The sequence below is a fragment of the Solea solea genome, chromosome 8 (genome assembly GCF_958295425.1).
Source record: "Solea solea chromosome 8, fSolSol10.1, whole genome shotgun sequence".
NCBI lineage: Eukaryota > Metazoa > Chordata > Actinopteri > Pleuronectiformes > Soleidae > Solea > Solea solea.
The window spans coordinates 6,071,496-6,097,472 of NC_081141.1; the positions used below are offsets into that span (position 1 = coordinate 6,071,496).

At 39.7% G+C, this 25,977-nt stretch overlaps 2 protein-coding genes across 2 annotated transcripts; both read right to left on the bottom strand.

The window, feature by feature from the left end:
- Window positions 1–952: 952 nt before the first annotated feature.
- ch25hl3 (cholesterol 25-hydroxylase like 3) lies at window positions 953–5,369 on the bottom strand. Its single transcript, XM_058636946.1, has 2 exons — window positions 4,614–5,369; window positions 953–2,528 (listed from the first exon to the last, which is right to left on the bottom strand). Exons 1-2 carry the CDS (start codon window positions 5,051–5,053, stop codon window positions 2,177–2,179), a joined length of 792 nt encoding a protein of 263 aa, XP_058492929.1. The 5' UTR covers window positions 5,054–5,369; the 3' UTR covers window positions 953–2,176.
- A 5,516-nt stretch (window positions 5,370–10,885) lies between these two features.
- erlin2 (ER lipid raft associated 2) lies at window positions 10,886–25,572 on the bottom strand. The gene is made up of 12 exons (XM_058636944.1): window positions 25,470–25,572; window positions 24,371–24,478; window positions 22,246–22,327; window positions 20,306–20,352; window positions 19,010–19,071; window positions 18,663–18,788; window positions 18,237–18,310; window positions 15,934–15,992; window positions 12,854–12,945; window positions 12,669–12,758; window positions 11,374–11,453; window positions 10,886–11,265 (listed from the first exon to the last, which is right to left on the bottom strand). Exons 2-12 carry the CDS (start codon window positions 24,475–24,477, stop codon window positions 11,086–11,088), a joined length of 999 nt encoding a protein of 332 aa, XP_058492927.1. The 5' UTR covers window position 24,478; window positions 25,470–25,572; the 3' UTR covers window positions 10,886–11,085.
- Between the last annotated feature and the right edge of the window lie 405 nt (window positions 25,573–25,977).

Here is a 25,977-nt window from a genome sequence, read left to right on the forward strand (position 1 = left end):
TAGAGTTCTCCTCCTCACATACAAAACACTTAATGATGAGAACTGGTTTTACCATAACATCCTAACAGATGAGGTCCCAAAATACAGGCTTACTTGTGGTTCCCAGAGTCTGTAAGAGCAGAATGGGAGGCAGAGCCTTCCCAGTGACAGTTCAGAAACCTGGACCCTCTCTTAGTTATGCTGCTATAGACCTAGACAGCTGAGGAAGTTCATGTGGTGCACTCACTCTCTCACATTCACTCTCTCACACTCTGTATGAATATAACTTCACTATATGTTATTAACCTTGTTCTTTCTCTCCTTAGTTTGTGTCTTTCCTTCCTGTCCTCGTCTTGCAGGCTGCAGGATCCAGGTCCAGTTTCGAGGCTAGAATTACAGCTTCGGCTTTGAGCCTAACGTTTTATGGACATTTACTAATAAACCTTTGTAAATGACAATTCTAGCAACACAATCCCTCTTTTCTTTTAGAATAAAGGATCTGGATTCTACATGAAACTGAACATTTTTGTGCCGATACGCAAATGATTATTATTAATATGATATAATATACCCTGACCACTGCTTTATATTTTACCGCAATTAATTCTACTGCTAGTATGAATGTCACTAATATACTACAAGATATTATGACTATAAAGTCTTTAAATCTACACTGACAGTTTTTAATGTAACAATCATTGTTTTACTGTCAGAGATAAGGGAGTTTTTCTCTCTCTACTGAATCCAAGTACTTGCTAAGTGTGTGAACTGTAAGGTCACAAAGGTCTTTACTAGTCCAAGTCCCTGGAGATAATGTAAGTTGTGAATTTCTTTCAATAAAAATACAATTTGATTTGACTTTCATGGATTTTTACTGCTAAGATTTTGTTTAGAAAGGTTTAGAGTCACAAAAACAACTCCACATATCGATCATGAACATGCAGTGAATATTCAGAGTCTTGACGAAAGACACTCAAAATTAACAGTGAATATATTTTCATTGTAAGACGTAACATTTCATCACAAATTATACACTGATAAGCATTCACAGCTATATCTTAGCATAAAGTCGGGTTGCTAAGTTAGGCTCTTGAAAAACGACCCTACCTTTAACTTCATTTGATGTTTTATCCGTGTTGTATTTATCTTTAGGTAGGGACTGCAGATGTAATGCATCAAATGGTGACATTTATGTTTTTAATTGCACATGGTCCCTTTCAAATAAATCAAAATCAATCAATCAATCTGCATGTTCTGTAGAACAATTCCAAAAGCAATGACTGCACTCACACTCTCATTGCACTGCTAAAAGACATTAACAAGGAAATTGGCCACATGGTGGACGAGTGGCTTGCAATTTAGCGTTTTGGCAAAAAAGACCCAAGTTCAACCAAGTGCCTTTTTGTGTGAAGCTGGAATGTGTTAAAGCGGTTTAGGCAGTCGCTCGTGTCCGAGCAGTAGTTCCACATCAGGGCCTCAATTGCTGTTGTTCAGGGGGTGACGGTATCTGATGATGTGTCTGTTCAAGCCCAGAGCAGAGTGGAAGAGAAGTTAAGGCTTGTTGGTTCTGGCACGAATAGCCTTTCATGTGAGTTTGTTTACAGTGGAGCGCACGTTGCGAGCCTGAGAACCACGCACTTTGGGCACCTGCCTTCTCCAGCGGCACCATTTGGGATGGAGACGTGCTGGGTCTGGTTGGAGTGCTTGCCGTGAGCTGCCGGAAGACTTGATTTACAGTCAAGGTCTGCCTTAATATATAAGGCGCTGCTCTCATCTGCCGTTGGAGACTTGAAGGTTCCAAACCCTAGTAACCCCAGCTCAGTTTTGTGGCACCGACCGCACTCGCCAGTCACAGAGTGAGTAGTCACGGTCACCTGTGAGCTTTTATAGGTTTTCAGGTTGCACTGATCCCACGCATGACCTCCCCACTCTGCCTGGATGCAGTTTAGTGTCATACCCAGGACGTTAAAAGCACTAGACAATGAATAAATGAAAGAATGTTGAATACAGTCTTGTTTGAAGTAGTAATATAGTACAGTGTCTTCAGATACAGTCTGCAAATTGTGCCATAATATGTCTAAAAATGTTCTCTGTTAGTTGTGCGTTTGAAAAGCTGCTCCATCTGAATCCTGAATCCTTCACAGTAAATGGCTGCATGTAGCAGTGTCATCTCTCTCTCTGCTTGTGTATACAGCATTCACATGTGGTATGTGCCAAAGAGGTGGTCCCAGTGGGTGAAGTAGGGGGCGTAGTTACCCCTGTGCAGCCTGTGGTGGGCTTGGTGGAAGGGGGCTCCTCCCAGACAAGGCAGCACTCTGTGCAGAGCCCAGGGCAGATTGTAGCCGCAGTGGTCTTCCACTGCCATCCAGCTGTTGAGGAGGTGAAAGAGGACTTCGCTCAGAGGGTGACAGCCCACCAGCCACGCACTGCTCAGAGCCAGCAGCAGCAGAGACAGCAGCTCGGCCGAGCTGGCATCCTGGGCTGCCAGAGCGAAGGGCACGTGGTGCTGGTGGTGCGGCTGATGGATGTTGCGATAGAGCCAGGGAAACCTGAGAAGGCACACACACACACAAAAACTCAAGTTTATAGTCGTGTCAGCATTTATCCACAAGTCCTGCTTCTTCTACATGCACAGACATGACTTACAGATTTGTGTTTTTTTTTACCTAAATAAACATAAACTCTTGCAGATGTGAAATAGGCCTAAACACAGTAGTTTGTAAGAAAGAAAATGCCTTCGGTCTTGCAGAGATTACAACTAAAATTGAACTGTTGGTTTTTGTTACACGCTTTTAATTAAGAATTTATGCTAGGACAAAAGAGCACCACCTGGTGTTGGGAAATGAGCATGAATGAACTGGTTTCTGACATCATGACAATAAAACATGTGTTAGTTTATTGCACTTCTGTGTGTCTGGAGGTTCAGACACTTTGTCTTTTTTCTATTATCACTGGTCGAGACTCATTACTGCTGCTTTATTCTTATTTATTGCCCCGACCTTTCGGGAAATCCACTTCTAAATCAATGGATAATTCTTTTTAAAAGTGCACGTCAAACTCAATGATGATTATGCAATAAGGGAGTATATAATTACAGCAGTCTGTGAGCAACTGTTCTCTTGCCCTCTCACATGGAGATGAACAAACTCAGATCCTTTTAAGTAAAAGTTAAAACACCATCGTGGTTATTATACTCCAATTAAAGTATAAGCCCAGACAGTAAAAGTATGTTGTTTTTAACGACCTCTGAATGGATATTAAAGTTAATTACTAGCAGAATTATTCCTTCCATTTCCATTTTTAATGTCTGTTATATAACTGCATCATTGCAGATGCTCTCACGTCTGCGGGGACAATAGAGAAAATTTGTTTTGTGATTTGCTGCTGTGGTTTGAGTTTCATTAGAAGCGTTGCTCCCCCGCAGGGGGAGTAATCCTCCCGATAAAATGGAGCAAGCTAAATGGAATGCAGCCCCCGTGAATTTAATGACGCACACCTGCGATTGTACTACTGTGATCTGTCAAAGTGTTTCTCGTTAAAGAAAAGACCAATGGCTGCATAAAATATTTACAACATTCCCAAATGTAAACAATAAAATAGTATTAAAGGCCTAAAAGTAAATCCAATATACGACCCATACATGTTTGTATGAGTGTATAATCATTTAAAATAGAAAAAAATGTTTGTATATAAACATATATATATATATATATATATAAATATATATAAAAGTTTGTATATAAATATATATAAAAGTTTGTCAAACCGTGCGCGCTTTAGGGATAAGTGACATCTTAAGGCCCATTTATACTCCATTTTACATCCGTCCATCCCAAACATTTCCTCCTTCACTGCCCTACATGTGTCACTTTTCTCGAGGGAAATGTCGAGTACCATGTTGCAGACATCAACAAACATGGCGACCACTGAGGTTCTTTGTAAAGCCATTTTTAAAGGCCTGTGTACGGTGCTTCTCCATTATACCACTACCGGCACCGGGATTTTAAATTGTGGGTGGGCCTCCAGGAAACTGGATGGGCCACTTAAAATAAGCCAAAAAAACTGACAGCTGAGACTGGCGCCAGCATCATGTGTTCTCTCGCCCCTTCCATTTCCAAAATGCATCATTGAAAAGATTGCAGCCTCAATACAAACTTGCCTAATTTACATATAAAGAGGTTCATTCCAAGGCTACAAACTAATTATTTTAAAGCGATGGTACACAAATGAATTATCAACTACTTTGGGAATGGCTTCATCAGTTTGAGTCTTTATTCCAATAATTACAATAAGGTTTCTGAACACTTTCTGTTTTCAATATGACAAATACATCGTTAAACTGATTAAGTTTTGGTTTGTGGACCAAAGTGCTCAATTAATCAAGACAATAATTGACAGATTAATCGATTTTGAAAATAATCGTTGGCTCTAAACACATGTATGGATCACATATTCAATCTCTGGCAATAAAGCCTCCTAAATGTTACATGCTGGACCTTTAATGGGTCAACATTAGACTAAAGGTCATATACAGTCATATATATACAGAGCATATATATATATATATATATACATATACATATACATATGTGTATGTATATATATATATATGATAAGAGGACTTGTGTGCTCACCAGTGCAGAGAGAAGTGCCATATGAAGAAGAGCGTGTCAAAAAGCAGCAAACACGCGTAGACTTCCACGAACAGCTGCCAGCAGGATGGAGCCAGCAGCGGCAGCGTGGGGGAGCGCAGACTCTGGAAGATCGCGGTGACCGGGAGGACGACGGTCAGGTATCGGAAGAGCACACTCCAAAAGCAGCCAAACCAGCGGCTGACAGGCGGCGGCCGCTGCGAGCCTGCGGGGATCCTCCAGGAGCGGACGCGCACACAGAAGATGGACAGCGCGTCCAGCGCCAGGAAAGGTGCGCAGAAGAGAACGTGCGTCAGGAAGGCGAAGGACGCGGGCAGGTACGGAGAGAGCAGGATCTCCTCCTGTCCTGCTTTCACATGCTCCCACAGAGGCTGCAGGACACGCGTGGATGCCTCCTCTTGCTCTGTGGACGGCGCGTACATCGCGGCTTTAATTCCACCTCCTGTATCCTCTTACATCACCGCACGTGCCAGACTTTCTCTGCGCTTCTTCCAAAAAAATAGCGTCGACTTTCAACCACAACGACACAGATAAACAAATAATACAATAAATACACGTCTTCACTAAACTTGTTTGTTCTGAAAAGTTCTTCCTTGGACACTTTCTTTCTCTCTCCCGCTACACGACAGTGAAGTCTGACTTTCCTTTGCTGCTGCCTCGACTCGTAGTAATTACCCACGCTGCATGAAAGTTCCCCTCGCACTGTAATAGAGGAGGAGGAGGAGCCGCGATGAAGGTCATTTAGTACAAGGACAATTAAAAGTATTCATATCACATATCAGCCTGCAGTAAAACTCCCGCTGACGCCGCTGGGAAAGTGCGGGGAATTCTGTGAGAGCAGTGATAAAACACAGCTGAAGAGAACAAGCTAACGCTTTATATAGAAGATTTGGAATATGATGTATCTTTAATAGATTATAGCGGTCCTTATACGATACATATGTACGTGAATGTGATAACATGCATGTTAATGTATGAAGGTTGTAGGAAAGTAACCTTCAGAGAATGTTCTGGAAACCAGAAGTGAATAAATGTGCTGGAACGTTGTAGGACCCAAAAGAGAACGTTCTCTGAAGGTTGTATGCAGAAAAGTAACGTTCTGGGAACCAAACGTGCAACCAAAAACTAACGTTAGGGAAACTTTCCATCTCAACCACAGGATAACCTACAGAAGAGGAACCTTCAGGGAACGTTCCGCAGGCAAAAGCTAACGATCCCAGAAAGATTGTTAGCTGGGATCCTGCCCTACGGAACCGTCTGGTGACATGGGTGGAAAAAAAAAACGACTTGCTTAAATGCGTGGGAACGAGATCCCATTCCGTGGCCGCGACTTGTTTAATGCGTGGGAACGAGATCCCATTCCGTGGCCACGACTTGCTTAAATGCGTGGGAACGAGATCCCATTCCGTGGCCACGATTTGTTTAATGCGTGGGAACGAGATCCCATTCCGTGGCCACGATTTGTTTAATGCGTGGGAACGAGATCTTATTCCGTGGCCACGACTTGTTTAATGCGTGGGAACGAGATCCTATTCCGTGGCCACGACTTGTTTAATGCGTGGGAACGAGATCCTATTCCGTGGCCACGACTTGTTTAGTACGTGGGAACGAGATCCCATTCCGTGGCCACGACTTGTTTAATGCGTGGGAACGAGATCCTATTCCGTGGCCACGACTTGTTTAATGCGTGGCAACGAGATCCCATTCCGTGGCCACGACTTGTTTAACGCGTGGGAACGAGATCCCATTCCGTGGCCACGACTTGTTTAATGCGTGGGAACGAGATCCCATTCCGTGGCCGCGACTTGTTTAATGCGTGGGAACGAGATCCCATTCCGTGGCCACGACTTGTTTAACGCGTGGGAACGAGATCCCATTCCGTGGCCACGACTTGTTTAATGCGTGGCAACGAGATCCCATTCCGTGGCCACCCGTGGCCGCGACTTGTTTAATGCGTGGGAACGAGATCCCATTCCGTGGCCACGACTTGTTTAACACGTGGGAACGAGATCCCATTCCGTGGCCACGACTTGTTTAATGCGTGGGAACGAGATCCCATTCCGTGGCCACGACTTGTTTTATGCGTGGGAACGAGATGATTATTAGGTGGCCACGGAATTTTTTTTTTTCCACCCATGTCACCAGACGGGCTCCGTACCTGCCTGTTATTCTATATTCAGAATTATGGATCCAATCTGTGTCATTTACAATCTGTGCAATATTTCCACTGCACTTATACTTAAGTGAAATGTGTACAAAAAATCTTAATATGTTATATGTATTACTCATTTTCCTCCTCTGACACTTCTTAATCTTCCCCAGTGTGAACAATAAAATAAAATCAAATGCATCTAAATCTAATGTAATCTTAATCTAATCTAATAAATATTGACAAGCAGAAACTTCTCTACAGTTGAGTATTAGATAATCTTATTTGGTTTTTTTTTTTAAAGCCAACATGATCCTTAAGAATCTTTATTTCATTTTTCCTCACCAATAATTTCCTCCACAGTAAATATTGTTTTACATTTTAGACACAAATTATAAATATATATACTGATCAATCGGCCAGATTACATTATACGACCTGTTGTTAGTGAGAATGATGACGCGGCAGAATGCACCTGGTGTAAGAAAGACTTCTTTAATTTTTGGGGACATTCCTCAGAACCATGGATGAAATTGTATGAGGGGAAATATAAAGTGAAATATTAATCATTTTTCTTCAATAAACAATAAATCTATCCTGCAGTCAATACTTAAGGAGTCAAAATGTGGCATGAAATCAAGATCTGGAAAATATCATGATGATTATTAATAAAGTATTGCACATGGACACAAACAAGCCTGATAAAGTGCTGTAAGGAATAAAGCAGCAGAATTATAAGAACTGTTTCAACACTCAGTATTTTATTGTATTTAAAAACGCAATCATTTTCTTTCAAACATTTTTATGCAGGAGAATTAATGTCCTATAATCACAGTGCACTTTCAGTGTAAATACAAATCTATTAGGGATGCATGATATTATCAGCCCAGCATCTGTTTCGGCAGATAAACGTCTTTAAACTTAAGATTTACGGGAGCTGTCGATTAGGATTAATGACTGCAACAGGAGGCTAAATAGGCTGTAACCGCCTCGACCACATGACAATCTTGTGATTGTTGCAAAATGTTGATTTGAAATAACTTTCGCATGAAACATGCAGTGAAACTCCACACATTCCCTGTATGTGAAGCAGCAGTGAGCAGGACTGCGTGTCACATGACCACAGGTGGGTTTACGTGATCACATGACCTCTCACGAGCATCCTCCCCGCCACATATGCTAATAGGGAGGAGACATGGAGACTGCAGCCTCCACAAATAGTTGAATTACTTGCTCAGTTCAGTTAGAAGTCTATGAATTTTTACTTGAATGGACGAGTTTAAAGGAAAAAGATTTCCAGTGATATAATCTGTAATTAAAATCGAAATTTCAAACAAAATCGACTAATTATTGCTATCAGCAAATTATTAATTTATTATATGTTTTTTTTAAATGAGTATGAAAAATATGATGTTCATTTCACTACAGAAGAGACTAAATAACCTCTGCAGTTGTGCGCATGGGAAAGTCTATTTATATTGGTATCAGATATCGGCATAAAGTCCAATATCGTGCATCCCTTAAATCAACAATATATAACTTGCACATTGACAATGAAAAACAATGCAAAATCCTTAATTATTCTGAGAACTAAAAATAAAAACAGAGAAAATGTCACTGAGGATTTACTGGACCCACTTTTTGTCACAATGAGGAGTAGGTGGAACAAAGCCTCACAACTGCAATGTTTGACTGCATTTCCAGGAAAAAAAAGCCTCGATTTGAATGAAATATTTACTCAATGTGGGAATAAAAAGTTTCCCTTAATCACTGACTCAGCATAAACCAAACGTCTGCTCTCATCTTACTCAGCTCCCAAGTGAAATGCATCAGACAGAGAAGTAGATCACATCATTTAGTCACCCACTCGGCAGCTACGCGTCCGGTGCAACCACGCAGATCATTCCACAAAACTTTATCGAGTGCTGACAGAAACAACATCTTGTCAGCAGATGCAAAAACACCGCCCGTGAGGTTTTATTTTTGGTCCTAATCAACTCAAGATTTCAACAAAGTTCCCACATTCTTTTTCTCCTGTGGAACCACACAGTTACTTGCTGCTGTAGAAGTCTGGCACAGATTCTTACAGGACACACATGCAACACTTTTATCAAAGTATTCATAAAAGTAATAGCCAATGTCACATCTGGTTTGTTTATTAGCGCTGGTTTGTTTATTAGCGCTTTAAACTAATGAGCGGTCATCGAGGTTAAAATAGTTATAATAGTTTTGGGTTTTCAGTAGTTTTAGTTTTGACTTCTTGTTTTGAAAATGACTTTGTTTCAAATAGTTTTATTTTTTATTTTTTTGTAAATGCTTAGTTTGTATTAGTTTTCTGGTACATTTTCATTACAATTTTAGTTTTATTTTGACACCACAGTTATTTTTTTTATTTTAACTCTAGTTTTTATTTTTATTTCAGTATACGAAATTTTTTTTTTTTTAAATTAGCTTTATCTTTTGTCATTTCTTTAGTTTGCGTTAACTGTAATTACCTTGACACTCAAAACCACATTATTATCACCGACAAAACCAATTAATGTTACAGCAGCTTGATTAGTGCTTTGACTCAATGACTTAATGACAGTTAGCGAATCAGCTAGTTCAAGAGTAATGTTGAGCTGAAGTCTCAAAACCCAGTGATGAACTCCGCATTTCCGCGAAAGTGTCATTCGAAGTCAGAGCTTCCGTTTGATTTAACAACCACTGGAGTCAGCAGGGGGCGCTGTTGCTCAGCAAAAGTTACAGAGGCTGTTTTTCTGTGTCTCACCTGAACATGGTCGTGGATTGAAATAAAAAAAAAAACGATATAACAAACGGTGCTGCAAAAATAGTCTTCACTAAAGGTTCACTGTGAAAAACAATGTTGTTTATACACAAACAGCAGAAATGTGGTAAAAATGTGAACAATATTCCGTACGCCCTCTGTGCTGAAAAGAATTTACAAAAACAAATTCATCTCTTCACGTCAAAGTCATGAGGAGATGATGTTACATCAGATACATTCATTTCCCTGCGATTTGTCTACAGTGCCATTATCTGGCGAGGGCCAGTCTTTTTCAAAGTCTTCAGAATCATCGACCTCAGTGTGGAACACAACTGCTTCTCCTTTGAGACAAAATAACAATATTTGAATGTACTTCTTGAATTATTTTATAATCTCTGCTCTACCATTCCAAAATGTGTACGTGGTAATATAGAAGGAGTCGTCATCTGCGTATAAACAAGTCAAAAGAGCCGTGTCTTATTAAACGCCTTTTAAAATAAAAGAGCAAAAAAGGGTTAGAAATAGATCAAATTGGTTAGAATGTCAGATGATAGTAATCCTGTTTAATTTCAGGGTCTGGAGTGACCTTTAAAGTTTACCATAAAATAAATATAAAGGAGGCTGCTTTTTTGTCTAACTCTAAAATCAAGAACCCATTGTTTAGGAAAATTACTACAAATTTCTGCGTTTAAAATGTCCACCTGTGCAAGAACAGAGAGCTTTCAGTAAGAAAAGTGTAGTAAGTGTATTTTTTTCAACTTATTTGATATTTCAAAAACACAATGCTCCATTTATGCGTCATATGAATCCTATTAGGGTTTCGTAGTTATCTGAATTGTGGACTATCTGCTCGTTTTGATCGTTTAAAAATTGTGCATACACATAGAAATGGGGGAATGCAAGGCATCGCGATGCATCCACGGAATCAAGTGATAATCATGGTCAAAATCAACTAGTAACTTTGAGGGAAGAGGCTTCCGTTTAGTACAAGTGACAAGGGTTAGGGTGAGGGTTAAGGAATAAGACTGTTTACACTTAAAGCCGCCGTGTGTAACATTTAAAAATAAACAAACGTCTGCGCTTTGTTTTCCTGTCGACCGGCGACGTTACCACGCTGCGCACAGGGTGAGGCGTTTTAGGTCACGACTGATAGATAAAGGGACGGCGGCGGCTACGCTTGTACGCTAGCAGTGTTTTGTTGACAGAAGTTACACACTGGAGCTTTAAGGTAAACAGCAGAGCCAATTGTTTTTGAAGGAGCTTGGCAAATCGAAACAAACAGAGCAGAAGACCAGATATCTTTGAGCCTTCTTATCCTTCTGAGGTAGAAAAATGTGACTTCCTGTTCAAACTTTCAAGGTGATTTTTTTTCTTTTTTTTTTTTCTTAGCAGTGATTCTGAGAGGGTTGAGAAACACAGGCCCTGGTCACGGAGCTTTTCTGGGCCCAGAAGGGGGGAACCTGCCAGTCAACCGACCAAGCTATTGCCCCTTCAGACCGTAGTCCGCCACCTGTGGGTGGCCCTGTTCATCCCACAACTTAATCCATATCCATGATCTGCTCACCCACAATGTCAATGGCTGCAGAGGCCTTGATGGAACTCCCAGCAGAGCCAGAGTCTACAAACATGTGGGGTATTTCACTTCCAAAGTAGATTTTGCTGTTGGCTGCGATGGCCTTGTGCTTCATAAGCTGCAGGTACTCTGGTGTTAACTTCATCTGTGAGAGGAGCAACAGAGTTGAAATCACAGGAAAAACCAAACAAAAACAAACAAAAAAACCTGTCTCGACTTTATCGCGGGTTGTGTGCTCGTGTCATCTCTTTACCTTGTTGGCCTCGGCAAGTCTCTGTGCCGTGTAGAACTCTGCGTCTGCCCTGGCTCTCTCCCGTGCCAGGTAAGCACCATCTATAAATCGCAAACACCGTCAGTCAACAGAGGCAGCGGGACACTTTAAATGTCCACAGTGATCTACAGCTCAGAAAGCGGGGAGGTGTTACACCACCACAAGTTCTGCTTTAACAGCTGGTTCCCTTATATACTATACAGTACTGTGGCAGTGGGGCTTGGTTAGAGCGACGGCTGCTGGAGGAAAGGAGGGAGTGGCTCAGCCGGTGATCAGACAGCTGGACAGAATCAGGTAATTAGTCAGCTATATAAGCATGTTTGTAACCTGGTTCTGATCTCTTGCAGTAGGCTGGGTCCTGACGCGGACACACAGAGAGAGAGAGAGAGAGAGAGAGAGAGAGAGACGCAGAGACAGAGAGAGACACAGAGAGTGAGGGCAGCGCAGCGCAGCAGAGCGCTGACATCACAGCCAGCCACAGCTGACTGCTTTTGTTTGATTAATTGTTTTCAGTTCACAATAAACTGGTATATTTGCTCCCTCAACGCCGCCTCCTCGTCCTTCCCGAACCCCAGTGAGTGGGAAAAGCTCACAGTGGCACCTGAACAGGGACACATGGAAGGACGAGGAGGCGGCGTTGAGGGAGCAAATATACCAGTTTATTGTGAACTGAAAACAATTAATCAAACAAAAGCAGTCAGCTGTGGCTGGCTGTGATGTCAGCGCTCTGCTGCGCTGCGCTGCCCTCACTCTCTGTGTCTCTCTCTGTCTCTGCGTCTCTCTCTCTCTCTCTCTCTCTCTCTCTCTGTGTGTCCGCGTCAGGACCCAGCCTACTGCAAGAGATCAGAACCAGGTTACAAACATGCTTATATAGCTGACTAATTACCTGATTCTGTCCAGCTGTCTGATCACCGGCTGAGCCACTCCCTCCTTTCCTCCAGCAGCCGTCGCTCTAACCAAGCCCCACTGCCACAAGTACATATATATGTATATGTCTGAAGGGGCCCGTGTATGTTTGTAGGAGACTTAGTTCATACCCAGTGCAATCATTCAAGTACAACTTTCCAGAAATGGCATTTAAGTGGATTTCCTACGACCACATGAGATTGCATCACTTCCTACAGCGTATTAAAATACACACTAATGCCATGCCAGGTCTGAAGACGCATTTAGACCCGTACCTAGCGTGTGACTGGATTACTCAACACGGATGTATGCGTGTTAGGTCTGAATGGGGTTGAAACATGATCGAGAGCAACAAAAATCTGGCTACAAACCTTCAATTTCTGAAATCTTTTTCTCGGTTTCCTTCTCCATGACTTTCTGTCCATACTTGATCTGTGCAACTTGCGCCACTTTCTCAGCCTCTGCAAAGTAACGCATCACAACGCGTCTGTCAGCCAACAGCACGTTTCACAGACTGTACCCATCATTGTTTTCATTCTTTTCTCGCGCGTCTCACCGATGACAGCCTTGATCCTTTCAGTCTCCGCCTCCTTCTCCACAACCTTCTGTGTCTGTTGGGTGATCAGCAGCTTTGTCTTCTCACTCTCCCTGCAAATATCAATTCATACTTTACTGAAAGGCTCTCCACAGACGTTGGTGTTATTGTTGATTTCTCTAAATCCTCAGGACTGTGTGAACATGTACAGAACAAAGCTTGACGGGACTCCTCCCCCTTCTCCTGCTGACAAAGTGAGGGCAAGACAATGCACACTTTCTTCAGCCCATTGGCACGTTGAGTTATGTTGAGTGACATTATTCCTAATACAATATTTTATGGTAAACCTAAACCTTCAATTTAGGTCTAAATACCAGTTTGTCTTTGTTAGGTTATTAGGCACATCAAGTTGGATAAATTATTCTTAACAATGGCGCAGTGTTTGAAAACCAGGGGAATTATAGAATGAGGTTGAGATCTATTATTTGGGTTAGGGTTAATTGTGACATACAAGACGTAAGTGTGGTGTTCAGACAGGTGTGTGTGTGTGTGTGTGTGTAACAGTGGTTAGCCGTGTCATCATCAGTCAATCATCAGCCGTGTGCACACTCACCAAAATGCCTGACTGAAGATTATTGGTTGATGCGTTTGAGGTTTTCACCTAGGAATGGAACAACCGGTACGGAATGGAACAACCGGTACGGAATGGAACAACCGGTACGGAATGAAACAACCGGTACGGAATGAAACAACCGGTACGGAATGAAACAACCGGTACGGAATGAAACAACCGGTACATGGCTACGTGGTCGGTCGCTAACAGATTATTAAAAATTAAGCCAAAAAGGTCTGGAAATAAATGAAAATGAGTTGTTGGATAAAGGTTATCCTGAAAGTGTGGACTGAATGTAGACTTTCTACCTTCCAACATGGATGCTGACTTTAAGAGATGGGCTGAAAAAGGACTTATAATGATAGATAAACTTTTCGAGGGAGGAGTTCTGAAATCCTTTGACCAACTCCAAAAGGAAATTTGATCTTCACGTACATGATTTCTACAGATTAAGACATTACATAAAGATTGGGACACATTAAAGGAAGGGCCATCAAATATAGAATGTTTCTTCATATTGACGATAGAAGGCCTGATTTAAAAAGAAGATTATATCACACATTTATAAAATGTGGTATTCGTAGTAGTCACTATCAACTGACTACTTTGTGAATAATAATAAAAAGTTCAAAAAAATGAAAAATAAAATGTGCCACTTAGCCTCTGTCAAATTTAGGCTGAGTCCCATTTCAACCCTCGCCCCCATCACTCAGCCCTTAGTGTGTCTTGATACTTGTAAAAGTAGAGGGGGAGGGGGAAGTGTAAGGACTAACTAGTCCTTCTAACTGAGATTTTAATGAGATATTCTCCAGATTAACCAAATCCATGTAAATACCACCATGAAGCTGATGCTGGTTAGCTTGCAGTCTATACCATACACTGGGCCACTTGTGATCCCAGACGTTTAGGACACGTTCTGTCATAGTGGAGCTGAATCAGCAAATGGCAATGGCTGTGATGCAATAGACGTTCATTTATATGTATACTTTAAAGCTTTAAGGCTAATTTTACTTCTACTCAAGTTATAAGAAACGCCCGGAATGTTGCAGTTCAGTGATGAACCCAGGGTAACGGGGTGTTTCGGGTCTTAGATCATCAGACCAGGGTTGATCAGACCCCGGACTTGTGTCCAAGCAGCACACTACACATGTATCGCCCCTCTCGATCCACAGCCACCTTGAGGCTTTCTCTGCAGCCTCACTGATGTTTTTGAGTGTCCAGCGCAGACTGGACCTCCAACCATTCAACATACCAAGTAAAGATGCTTAAAGTAGCAATACTCTTACTTGAGTACACATACTGAAGCACTCTTTCCACAACTGCAAGCCTCAGTGAAAGACATTAAAGGGCTGTTCAACCCTCTGACAATCCTTCAGAAGACAAACACTGACTATTTCAAAGGACCATTTCTTTTACATTGTTTGGATCAAATTTCAACTGCTGGAAAGGACTGACTTCCTTTCCCGGAGGCTTGTGTAAACACAATCAATGTCCAGACTATCACACAGACTGTTAAAAACAGAAGAGAGTTCACATACACTCTGAAACCAGGGATGAGAAAACGAAACAGAAAGCTCAAATAAAGTCCACTTGACTGCTGCATGGCACAATTGTATTTGACAAGGCAGTAAATGTTTAACCAGCAGACTTCTTTATCTTATCTACTTCCCTTTGTCTTTCTGAACAGATTCAATAAAACGTGCTTTACTGTTTGCTACTTCACTGTGGCTTCAGTGTGTCTTTGTCTGGTTGTAAGTCCGTCTGCTGAATGTGCAAATATAACAGTAAAATACTGTATTTTTATATTGATGATTTATCACGTGGTCAAATATGTTTTTTGGTGATGTTGAAATAACAAATCCTATTTGCTACACTACTGCTTTTTTTTGTTATACAGCAAATTACGCCAAGTAAAGGAAGAAAGCAAAATGCAATCGTTGAATGATATAATATTTTTGGGCGGCGGTAAGTCCTGATATACTTTGATGATTCTAGAGGAGGTGACTCAAGACGGCTGCAGGTTATTCTGTACAAGTCTCAGCTCATTACTTGTCAGCGTCCTCTGCGTGGGTCATCATTAAAATTGATAATTGCTCAGTAGGAGGATGGAAGGTTTATGGGCTGCTGTTGATCGAGAAGCAATTTACTGAGGGTTTGTGCAGCAGAGTTGTCAACAATGGCAGCATCTTATGCTCAAAGTGGATTGCTTGTGTCTGTTTGTTTACTTTATTTTACACTACCCTTGATATAGCAATGGTGGGAAAGCTAGTGTTTTCCTGAAACGGACTATGATTTACTGTAAATCCCCAATTTTCTCTGTTGCTCCTCAAACACTGCTGACTAATAAAGCCAGAGATGTTCCTTCGCTGGGGATGTTGGCAGAAGGAGTTGGAAGAATATCAATTCCCTCATTTTGGAGGGAAAACAAGCACACAGTACAAGCTTCTGGGATCAGGGAACATTCTTGTCGGGTGCAGAAAAAACTCACATGAGCTCGTAGTTTCGGCGAATGCTCTCTGGGATGTTGGGTTTTGTCACACGAACCGCCTGTGGTCCAGTGAGAGAGAAACAAAGACAGACAGAACTTTGAGGTCTTCTGTCGGACATAGTTGCAATAATAAACATGACATGAAACAACCACCAAACACACACCAGAAATAGCAGCTGGAGAGGAGCCTGGGACAAAGGCTCCTGTCAAAAGACCCTCTGAACCGTTTCATTATTTGTTTTAAATGAACAGCAAGAGCAACTATTATGTCAACTGTCTATGGAGATTAAGAAGAAGCATGGTGCCAGGAAATTAAACCCCAGTGCAGCGTCTTGCACTCACAAAAAAAGAATGCCGTGGGTGTTGTGGAGCAAAAACAACACAGGATCTTTTAAGCTCTTTCTGTTCCTTATTAACTTTCACCAACTTTGAAAATAATTTATACATACACATTTTTTGTTAACCCTTAAGAGTCCCTTTAAAAAACTTCCTAATTTGTTCCTAGGGGCAGAAAATGCCACCTTGACATAAACTACTGTAAAAATATTATGTTAATATTTTCTTCCACTTTAAATGAGTCAATCTTTTAAAGCTACTTCAGCCTGAAATATACATATCAAATATTAATAATATTTTTTAAATATTAACCCTTTAAAGGCCATTTTGTTTTCACAACTCCACTGTTTTTTATTGAAATTGAAAACAAAAAATCGACAATAATTTCCATAACATACATTTCAAGGGGAATTTGATTATAATTATTATTAGGCCTTGAGATGGGTCAATGATTAGCAGAAACATTGATTTTGATGCATTGTTATTTTTTTTTGCAGTATCATATTTTTTGAAAAACTCTCTAATTTGTTCCGACTGGCAAAAAATGCCACCTTCCAAACCTGCTGTAAAAATATCATATATTAAGTGCCGAGAGGCTACTTGTTGTTTTTATTATTGAATAGGTTTATAACGCAGGGTATGGTCTTCTAAGAAAAAATTCTTATGAAGTTGAACATAAAAGACATACTCACACATTTTTTAATACATACACCATTATCCAACATCAATAGTGGAACACACTTATCATTTCAGTAGCAAGAAATGTGTGCAGAAAACAGTGAAAATGTGCTGCATGCTTTGAATGGGAAAAAGTAGCGCCACCTGGTGGACAAATATAAAAAAATTCATTTAATGCTAGTAGTCCAACATGAAATCGTAACATAAAGAAATGCATTATTTTATGTGAAGATAAATGTGGGATCAAAAATAGTATTTTCAATGGTTTTCAATGGGTTGTATTTTGGCCCTAGGAACAAATTAGGTAAGTTTGTTTTAAATCTGGCACTGCAGAAAAACCAACAATGCAACAAAATCAATGTTGCTGCCAATTATTGACCCATCTTAGGGCCTGATAATGATAATAACCAAATACTCCTTGAATTGTAATTTACGGAAATGATCCACCTTTTTCTGTTTTTTTTTTTTTAGATAGAAAAGTTGTGAGTTGTGAAAACAAACTGGCCTTTAAGGGTTACATTTTCAAAAATATTATTAATATTTGATATGTATATTTCAGGCTGAAGTAGCTTTAAAAGACTGAATCGAGGAAAAAAATATCACTATTTAATGTTTTTACAGCTGTTTCTGGGAAGGCGGAGTTTTCGGCCACTAGGAACACCTTAGGGATTTCTTAAATAGCTTAGCCATTTTAAGGTAATTTAAGAAACGGAGATGACAGTTCTAAAGTTAAACAAAAATTAATATCCTCTGGAAAATTTGAGCTATATTCATTCAACACAGCAAAAATGGCTTAACAATTAAAAAGAGAATGGCTGAAAAATGGCCTAGGAAGTCTTAAGGGTTAAAGGGTAGGATTACTATCTATAACCTCTATAGATTACTGCAGAACTCGAAGATCCAGTTTAACAGTTGTGCATCCACTGTTTTCATTTCAGAGGTGTCACAGACACAGATTTGATGTTGCAGAACTAAAGCAGTTCCCAAACTCAGAACATGTGCGGAGCCTGTCCTGACAGAGAACTTTGTCTCACGTCACTCCTGATCAAACTCTCCCCTCATTTCCTGTCATCCATCTGCTCTTACCATCAACAAAGCCAAATATAAACACAAAAACAAATAAGTCAGGTTAGACTGATAAATACTGTACATGACCAAGAGCTCTTTTAATAAAGCGCCAGGATCTTAAGTCATTAGTCAAAATTGCACTAACCACATTGTGGTGCAGCTGTCAGAGCAGTCAGATAACACTGGATTGTTTCGACTACAACCTCTCTGGGTTTCTGTACCTGTATGATGATTCCTGGTGCCATGTTCGTTAGATCTTCTTGTAGCGTCAATTTTAGGTTTTCATCAATTTGGTCTGAGGGGGAAGAGTGAAAGAAGAGAAAGAGAGACAGTTAGTTTTCGACTGACAAGTAAAAGAATCAGAATACGACTACAGACCAAAGACTGTATATAAAAATGTCTCCCAGTTTGAAAAGTGAATTGGAAGTGGCAGTTAGCCATCAGCAACTCCGCTTTTTACAACATCAGTAAACATTTTAAGGGTCTCAACTGCTAGTTTTGGCTCTTCTTCAATAGAACATGATGTAAAGTTGGTAAATTATGTTCCCATTTAGAGGAGAGCAGACAATAATAATGAGTGGACACCAGGGTTTAATCTGTGAGAATGTAATGTAAAAATGCGTCAGTCTGTTTCCAACCACACTTACCAAACAAGCCGATGTAGACCTCCTGCAGAGAGTGAACACTGCAGAACTGGTTGAGCTCATGGTGAACCTTGTTGAATATCAAAGCCTTATCGTAGTCTGCTGTGAAGTTCTTCACTATGTCGTACACTGCACAGAGGAAGTGAGAGCACAGTTAAAGCAGAAAAGAAATCAAACGGAGCGGAGAAATATTTGGTTCAAACAAAATCTAACATGTCTTGCAGCACCAATTAAGACATATTTAGACATGTTTGTCTGTCTCACAGCGTCCAAAGGCAATCTCCCATGGAGGTTTAGAACAAATACACTGTGTTTGAAGTTACTGGGCTGTTGAATAGTTTTGACTTTACCTGATGACGGAATGAGATAGTTCACCACTTCTATGCGGTCAAAGTAAATCATCACTCCTCCACTGAAACAAATACAAAACACTGATATGTGATAAAAGCATTATGTGGACATTATCCCGCGAGCATCTGAAGAAGAGTGAGTCATCAGAGGCCAAATGAAAACATTTCTTCTACGTGCACGTTAACATTTTACAGTGACAACATGAAATATGAAAGCATTTCAGTAAAAAAAAATGTGGGTTCATTGTCAAGTTTAGTTCTATCAACTAGAACAGGGTGAATTCAAAATGTGTTTTTTTTTTTAAAACAAATAGATAATAAGCAGAAACTGATAACTGTTTGGAACCAGGGATTATAATTTACGACAGGTCAGTGAATGCAACACACAGGCTATTGATGCCACCCATCATGTTCTCCTTTTAACAACTTAAAATAAACTATTTACTATTAGGCAATTTACATTATAATGTAAACAGCAGTCGGCAGTTACAATTCACAAGTGTGTGGGCTTTCTCTGGCTTCCTCCCACAGTTCAACATGCAATATGGGGATTAGATAAATTGGAAACCCTTAATTGACTGTAGGGCTTATACTGTATGTGGCCCTGTGATGGACTGGTCCAGGGTGCGACCCCGCCTATCGCCCTATGTCAGCTGAGATTGGCACAGCACCACCCGCGACCCTCACGAAGGATAAAGCGGTAGAAAATGGACGGTTACAATTAAACAAACAAAGTAAATGAAGAGGAACTAATGGCCGTTAATGGCAAGTCTGACATTTTCTTTATAAGTGCTGGTGATAACTCATAAGGTGTGACTTGTGTGTATCTGTGAGTGTGGGATGAGGAGTTGCTTCTTCCTGGATTTTGGATGCCTGTCAGGTTTGGGTCAAGTTCGGTCGCTGTTCCCTGCAGCATCGGTTGTGTTCGGGCAGAAAGATGCGGCCCTGGTTGCACTCTGGTGTGCACTTGTGAGTGAAAGATGAATAGACTGCACCACATAAAAATATGTGATAAGCTTAGCCAGTATTCCGACAGTGCATGCTGACGGTGATTTAATGCATTGCGTTGCGTTTCAGCATGTTTTCCAACCTCTTCTATTACAGTCAGTGTGTGATCTCACAACAAAAATATGAATAAAATCATAATTAATATATATTTTCTTATCAGTCAGGATTCAATCATGTACTTATGATCATCTTAATACAGATAATCGTAAGTGTAAAAGTGTGTCGGGTATAATTATGATAAATGCAACACGTGATAAAACTGAAGCCAGCGAAAATAACAAAAGGTACCTTGTGCCACATGGTACGTTCTTCACCTCATCTGTCTGCAGTGTCGTCTGGAAGCCAAGAAGACAAAGATTCATACTTAATATATTATTTTTTGGAACGCCTGGGGCACGAGCTGAGCATGTTCAAACATCAGACACGGCACTGGGGCTTACTAACATGCATATAAGTAGCATACTAGCCCTTTATTAGTAAATATTAAGCACATATTGTGCATGTAGTGTTACCGTATAATGATTTAAAACACAAACAAACAGGCAGACATTTGAACTAATATCAGTTTATTGCAGAGGTATAATGGTATCTGCGCCCCTATAGACTAACAGCATCAAGGAAATGCTGTACAGAAAAATAACTGTCACCAGAGAACACTTCCTTGTTCCTTTGTGACAAATAACAAGATCCAGATTCATCATTCAATATCAGCATTGACCTAATAAAGCCCATTACTTTCATTCTTCTGGAATCTGACATGAAATATTAATGTTCTCTGAGGTGATTTCCTGTAGATCACTTCATTAACCAGGAATTTTTATGCATAAAATGCATTAAGTCTATGTTTTTAACATGGATGGAACATCTCTCAACATAGCTTTCTCCACCGTTATCCCACTGTAAACTCCCTCTTCTTCGCCCTGGGAACTAATGCCCAAGATTCCCCTCATTCATTTGAGCAGCGCCGCCATGAGGGGACATGAAGTAGCGACACACAGTGACTTGACAGTGGCAGGGACTGTTTACTTTAGAACGCCTTAACTTGTTATTTAAAATATCCCACCTCTATAAAATAATTAGGCTAGGGATGTCCCGATCCAACTTTTTCACTTCCGATACGATAACGATATTGCAGCCTTGAGTATTGGAGGATACCGATATCGATCCGATACGATATCAGCACGAATCATACATACTTTAATTACATATTTTGTAGTGTGGAATGTTAGAATAGGCTTGATACAATAGTCAGTAACAGTAGGTATGAGAAAAACTGACCCATTTATTATTAACCAATGGGTTACATCAATTTTAACCTTCAACATTAGAATATTTGATTTTTCGCCATGTTAATTTCATACAGTCTATGGTTAATTTCATCAGGAGGAAAGCCACTCAGCTTCCAACAGTGTCAATAGACTCAAAAAAGGGGCTGGGTGATATTATGTAATAATATCTCAATATTTTAAGGCCAAGTCCCGATATACAACATATACTATGTCAATATTCTCATAGAAGTCAATAATCTTTTTAATCTGAGGTAGTTTGTGTTTCTCACAGGACAGTGACAGTACATTAAAATAAAGTAAATTAAGTAATTATAATTTCACTATTCTACCACTTCATGAGCTGCGTTACAACGGAATGACGAAAATATGGTCAAATGCAACTGGAACACAAATAATCTGATAAATGAGTTACAGTTTTATGAAGATACGTTGTATTTATAATCAACGTATATATAATTTGATGTCGTACACATTATATTTTTGACTAAATGCCTCAATATCAATACTGCATCAGCCTCTCAAACATCACAGACGCCATATTACAAAATGACGACATCCCAAAATCGATATCTTGTCTCATGTAACAAATTGATACAATATCAATATATGGATCAGAACTCATTTAAAAATCACAATTCCCATCAACCTGGGTGTAATCTAATCATTTCCTCCTTAGCCCATCCCTCCATTGCATTTGAACTTCGCTGATTACTAACAACAGTGTGCACATGCATTGTGGATATCTCAGATTTCTTATAATGAATTTTGAGTACTACATGTCCTAATCTTTTCTATTGTGACATTGCAGTGCTCGGAAACAATGTGTGCTGGTTATGTAATGGTTACCCTTGCTTTATTTCCGTTGTTAGTCATTCCGTGTTCATTCATTCTGATTCGTGCCTTTATGGGAATAAATAAAACGGGCTTATCACAACTCACCTGAACAGACTTGTACGTGGTGATGAATGGAAGCATGAGATGGAAACCAGGGCCACTGGTGCTGGTGAGCAGAGCCCCTCCTCTGGGGAACACACACACACAAATGACATGCTCATATATCAGAGATCACTGAACCTTCGGGGAAGTTTCAGATCAGAATAAACCATTTCCGGAGGGAATTTCTGCTTGTAATGAAAAACAAAACATTCCGATACTTAGAAAGAAGATTAAGAGACATAGTTTCACTCTTGTTGCCAGTAATGGCAGCCACTGCCAGTGCTACCATTGTCAGACTTTTTTTTTTTTTACAATTTCACACCTTCAGTCAACCTGTTTCTTACAGAAAGAGATGACTTATCTCACCAGATAACATTTCTTGTTATCTGATGAGATAACAATGATAGCGAATCTATGAATCATTGGCAGCACAGATGCAGATATGAGCTGATTTTGATCTCATCTGTGATGAAACTGATGGTATTTACTTCATGTTAGCACAAGTAATGAGGCTGCACCTTTCGAAGGCACTCATCTGCCACAATACAACATTTTTTTCACACAGATTGCTATAAATCTCAGATTTAATCATCAGGTTTATCTTTGCTCCCGAGTGAAAGCTGAAGTGAAACCACTTCTTTGTGGTTTTAGAAAACTTCATACATACATCTGAGGTGAAAAAAAGTATTGTAGCGTCTCAAAGTGTTTTAGCAAGGCATAAGCATATTGATAAATATTTAACATTTGATATAGTGCTACTGAATAAAACTTTATTACTTCATTCATTATTGTAACTGAATTAGCCCCACTGACAAGATGCATTTCCATTAAGAGTTTGGTGTTGCTTTTATTCCATTTATTTAAACTGCTCCATTGCTTGTACAAAGTTATGCACTGTCACACTGACTCCAAGCTCCGATCCATTACATAATATCTATTTAATATTATATCTTGTATTTATTGTGCATGAACCTTGTTTTAATGCAATATTTAATACTTTTAATATGCATCGTGAATTTTGAATAAATCTGCTGTGCAAAGTGAGCTCTGGAATTTTGTTCCTTTGTTCTTTCGTTCTGAAAATGACAAAAAGCTTTACGATTAGAGCTGCAACTAACAATTATTCATAATTTCATAATCGATTAATCTGTCGATTAGTTTTACGATTAATCGTTTGGTGTTCAGAATATCAGAAAACCTTAAAAAATGTTGATCGGTGTTCATCAAACCTGGACATGACGACAACAACGTCTTGTTTTGTCCACAAACCAAAATGATTGACTTTTAATTATTTCTTTGTTATCCTGTTTTAATCATGAAAAAAAATTCTAACCGATTATCAAAATAGTTGTCGATTAATTTAGTAATCGATTAATAATCGATTCATCGATTAATCGTTTCAGCTCTATTTACGACTACTACAGATACCGATATTAGTCTGATCCAGCTATAACTGTAACTAACTATGAAGCTGTTTACAACACATTTGTGCGGTGTCATTTTAAAGACGTAATTCTCCAGCTGTGCTAAAGTGCTTTTGCTGATTTTTATTCACATTTTTACAGTCTGTGCATAGTGAAGCATGCGTTATATAGGATTTTTTTTATCAGTATCTTATCTGTTAGACACAAGTCAAAATCAAAGGATCAGATATCAGACATGGGAAAACATACAATTCAATACGGTCAAATATGAAAAAAGAAAAGCTTCACAAAAGAAAGAACGTCAAAGAGACGAACACCAACAATACTAATCGGTTTGAATGGTTTCTCTGATTTTTCAGCGCCTTAAATGTGAATATTTTCTGGTTGTAAATAACAGAGAAATCGTTAAATCTGAATCATTTTGGTTGTGTCATCATTTCCAGGTTTAAGATACACTTATCAACATTTTCTGACGTGTTATGAACCAAACGATTACTCGATTAATTGAGAAAATAATCGACAGATTCATTGATTATGAACAGAATGGTTAGCTGCAGCTCTAAATCGGTATCGGTTTAAAGTACCATAAAGTACCTCATCCCTAGTTTTCACTTTGGCGTCTGTACATAACAATACTACTGAACACCACAGAAGCAGACACTCTTTAACTCTGTTAGTTGCAGGAAATCAAAACACCTGGTCACCTGTAATAAACTCCAGTGTGTCCCTCATCGATCTTGTGTACGGAGGCTAAAAGTGCTGCTCCTCCCAGAGCAGCGATTATGGAGAATATGGCACCCAACTGTGCCATCCTGACAAACACACAGAAGAGACAGCACGTGAAAATCAACAGATGCTTCACGAGGGTTCCCTTTGGGCTTCTCATAATCTCCCACCTCCATTACAATATATTGTTCAGACACTGTTGTAACTGTAAGTGACTGATAAACCGTCTAACCGACTGTGTATAAAACATGCCTTGCCTTCACTCACTACCTTGTGTAGTGCAGCGCAAACACGACAGTTTGGAGTTGGCTTCACGCTCACTGGTTTATCTCGTCTCAGCTCAGGCTTAGTCAGGCATCAGCGGGGACTGAGTCACCTTGCCACACTTAAAGAGGATTGAGGCTAAAGTGCAAGCCCCCATTCTTCTACACACTGTATAATAAATCTGCCACTAAAACAGCCTTTAAACAGTATCTCAACTCCTGTAAAATACAGTGTTTGAACATTGTAGGACCAAACAGCACATGTCTAATTCATTAACACACTCCCTCCTCCTCCTCCCCCCTCAATCCTTATAACGTCGAACAGTAAAACATAAACAATATCAACATGAAAACACATAACTAAGGTAATATGTGTATGCCGAATTGAAGGAGGAAGACCGCAGATGTAAACATAGTATCGAAGTACACATTTAATTGAAGCTATGTAGGATGTATTGGCAAATCAACTTAAAATACCAAAACATTTAAACGCAATTTGGTTTGAAGGTCTTCGGGGCTAGCATTAGCACGACGTAAGTTAAATGATCTCTCAAAGAAAATGCCTCCTCTGACGGCAGACGTGTTTGGATATACTATCAGTCACTTGTTTGTCACAACCTTAACTTTCAGTGTCAGTGTTAAAGCACAACACAAGGCCATATTCACATGAACCATTATTACCAAGTTAGCAACTAATCTTAGCACGTCTTCTCGCATGTCGGCGCACTTGTGTCGTATCGAACCAGAGTGGAGGTGAAAGTGACTCTGTTTAAAAAAGCGCTAACACATGTTTTCGATGCTCGGCAGCTCTTACCTATAATTTCGTTCAACAATAAAACAAGAACAGATAAAAAGCAGGTACTTCAGGAACCCGCTTCCTTCTTCCTTCTTCTTTTCTGAGGGTTAATGGCGGTTGGCAAACAACGATTTGGTGCATTACCGCCACCATCTGGTATGGAGTGTGGTTCGAAATGTTAATCCAGCTGAACTATTTCTTGGAAAAAAATAAAATAATAATAAATAAATAATAAATAATAATAATAATATATATATATATATATATACAGTATATACACTGCTAATAATTATATCCATATCTATATATATATTGCTATATATACACACTACAAAACACAAAAAAACAACCACCTATTTACATATAAATACACCTATTCATACACACATTTACACATCCTATATCCTCCCAATCAACCTTGTAGTCTTAAGAAACTGCATTAATATTTTGTAGCACTCACTCAATGTCTCTCAGCTTTCTAATCATCACTTCTCGCTCCCTTTGATATTTCTGACATTGTGTAATA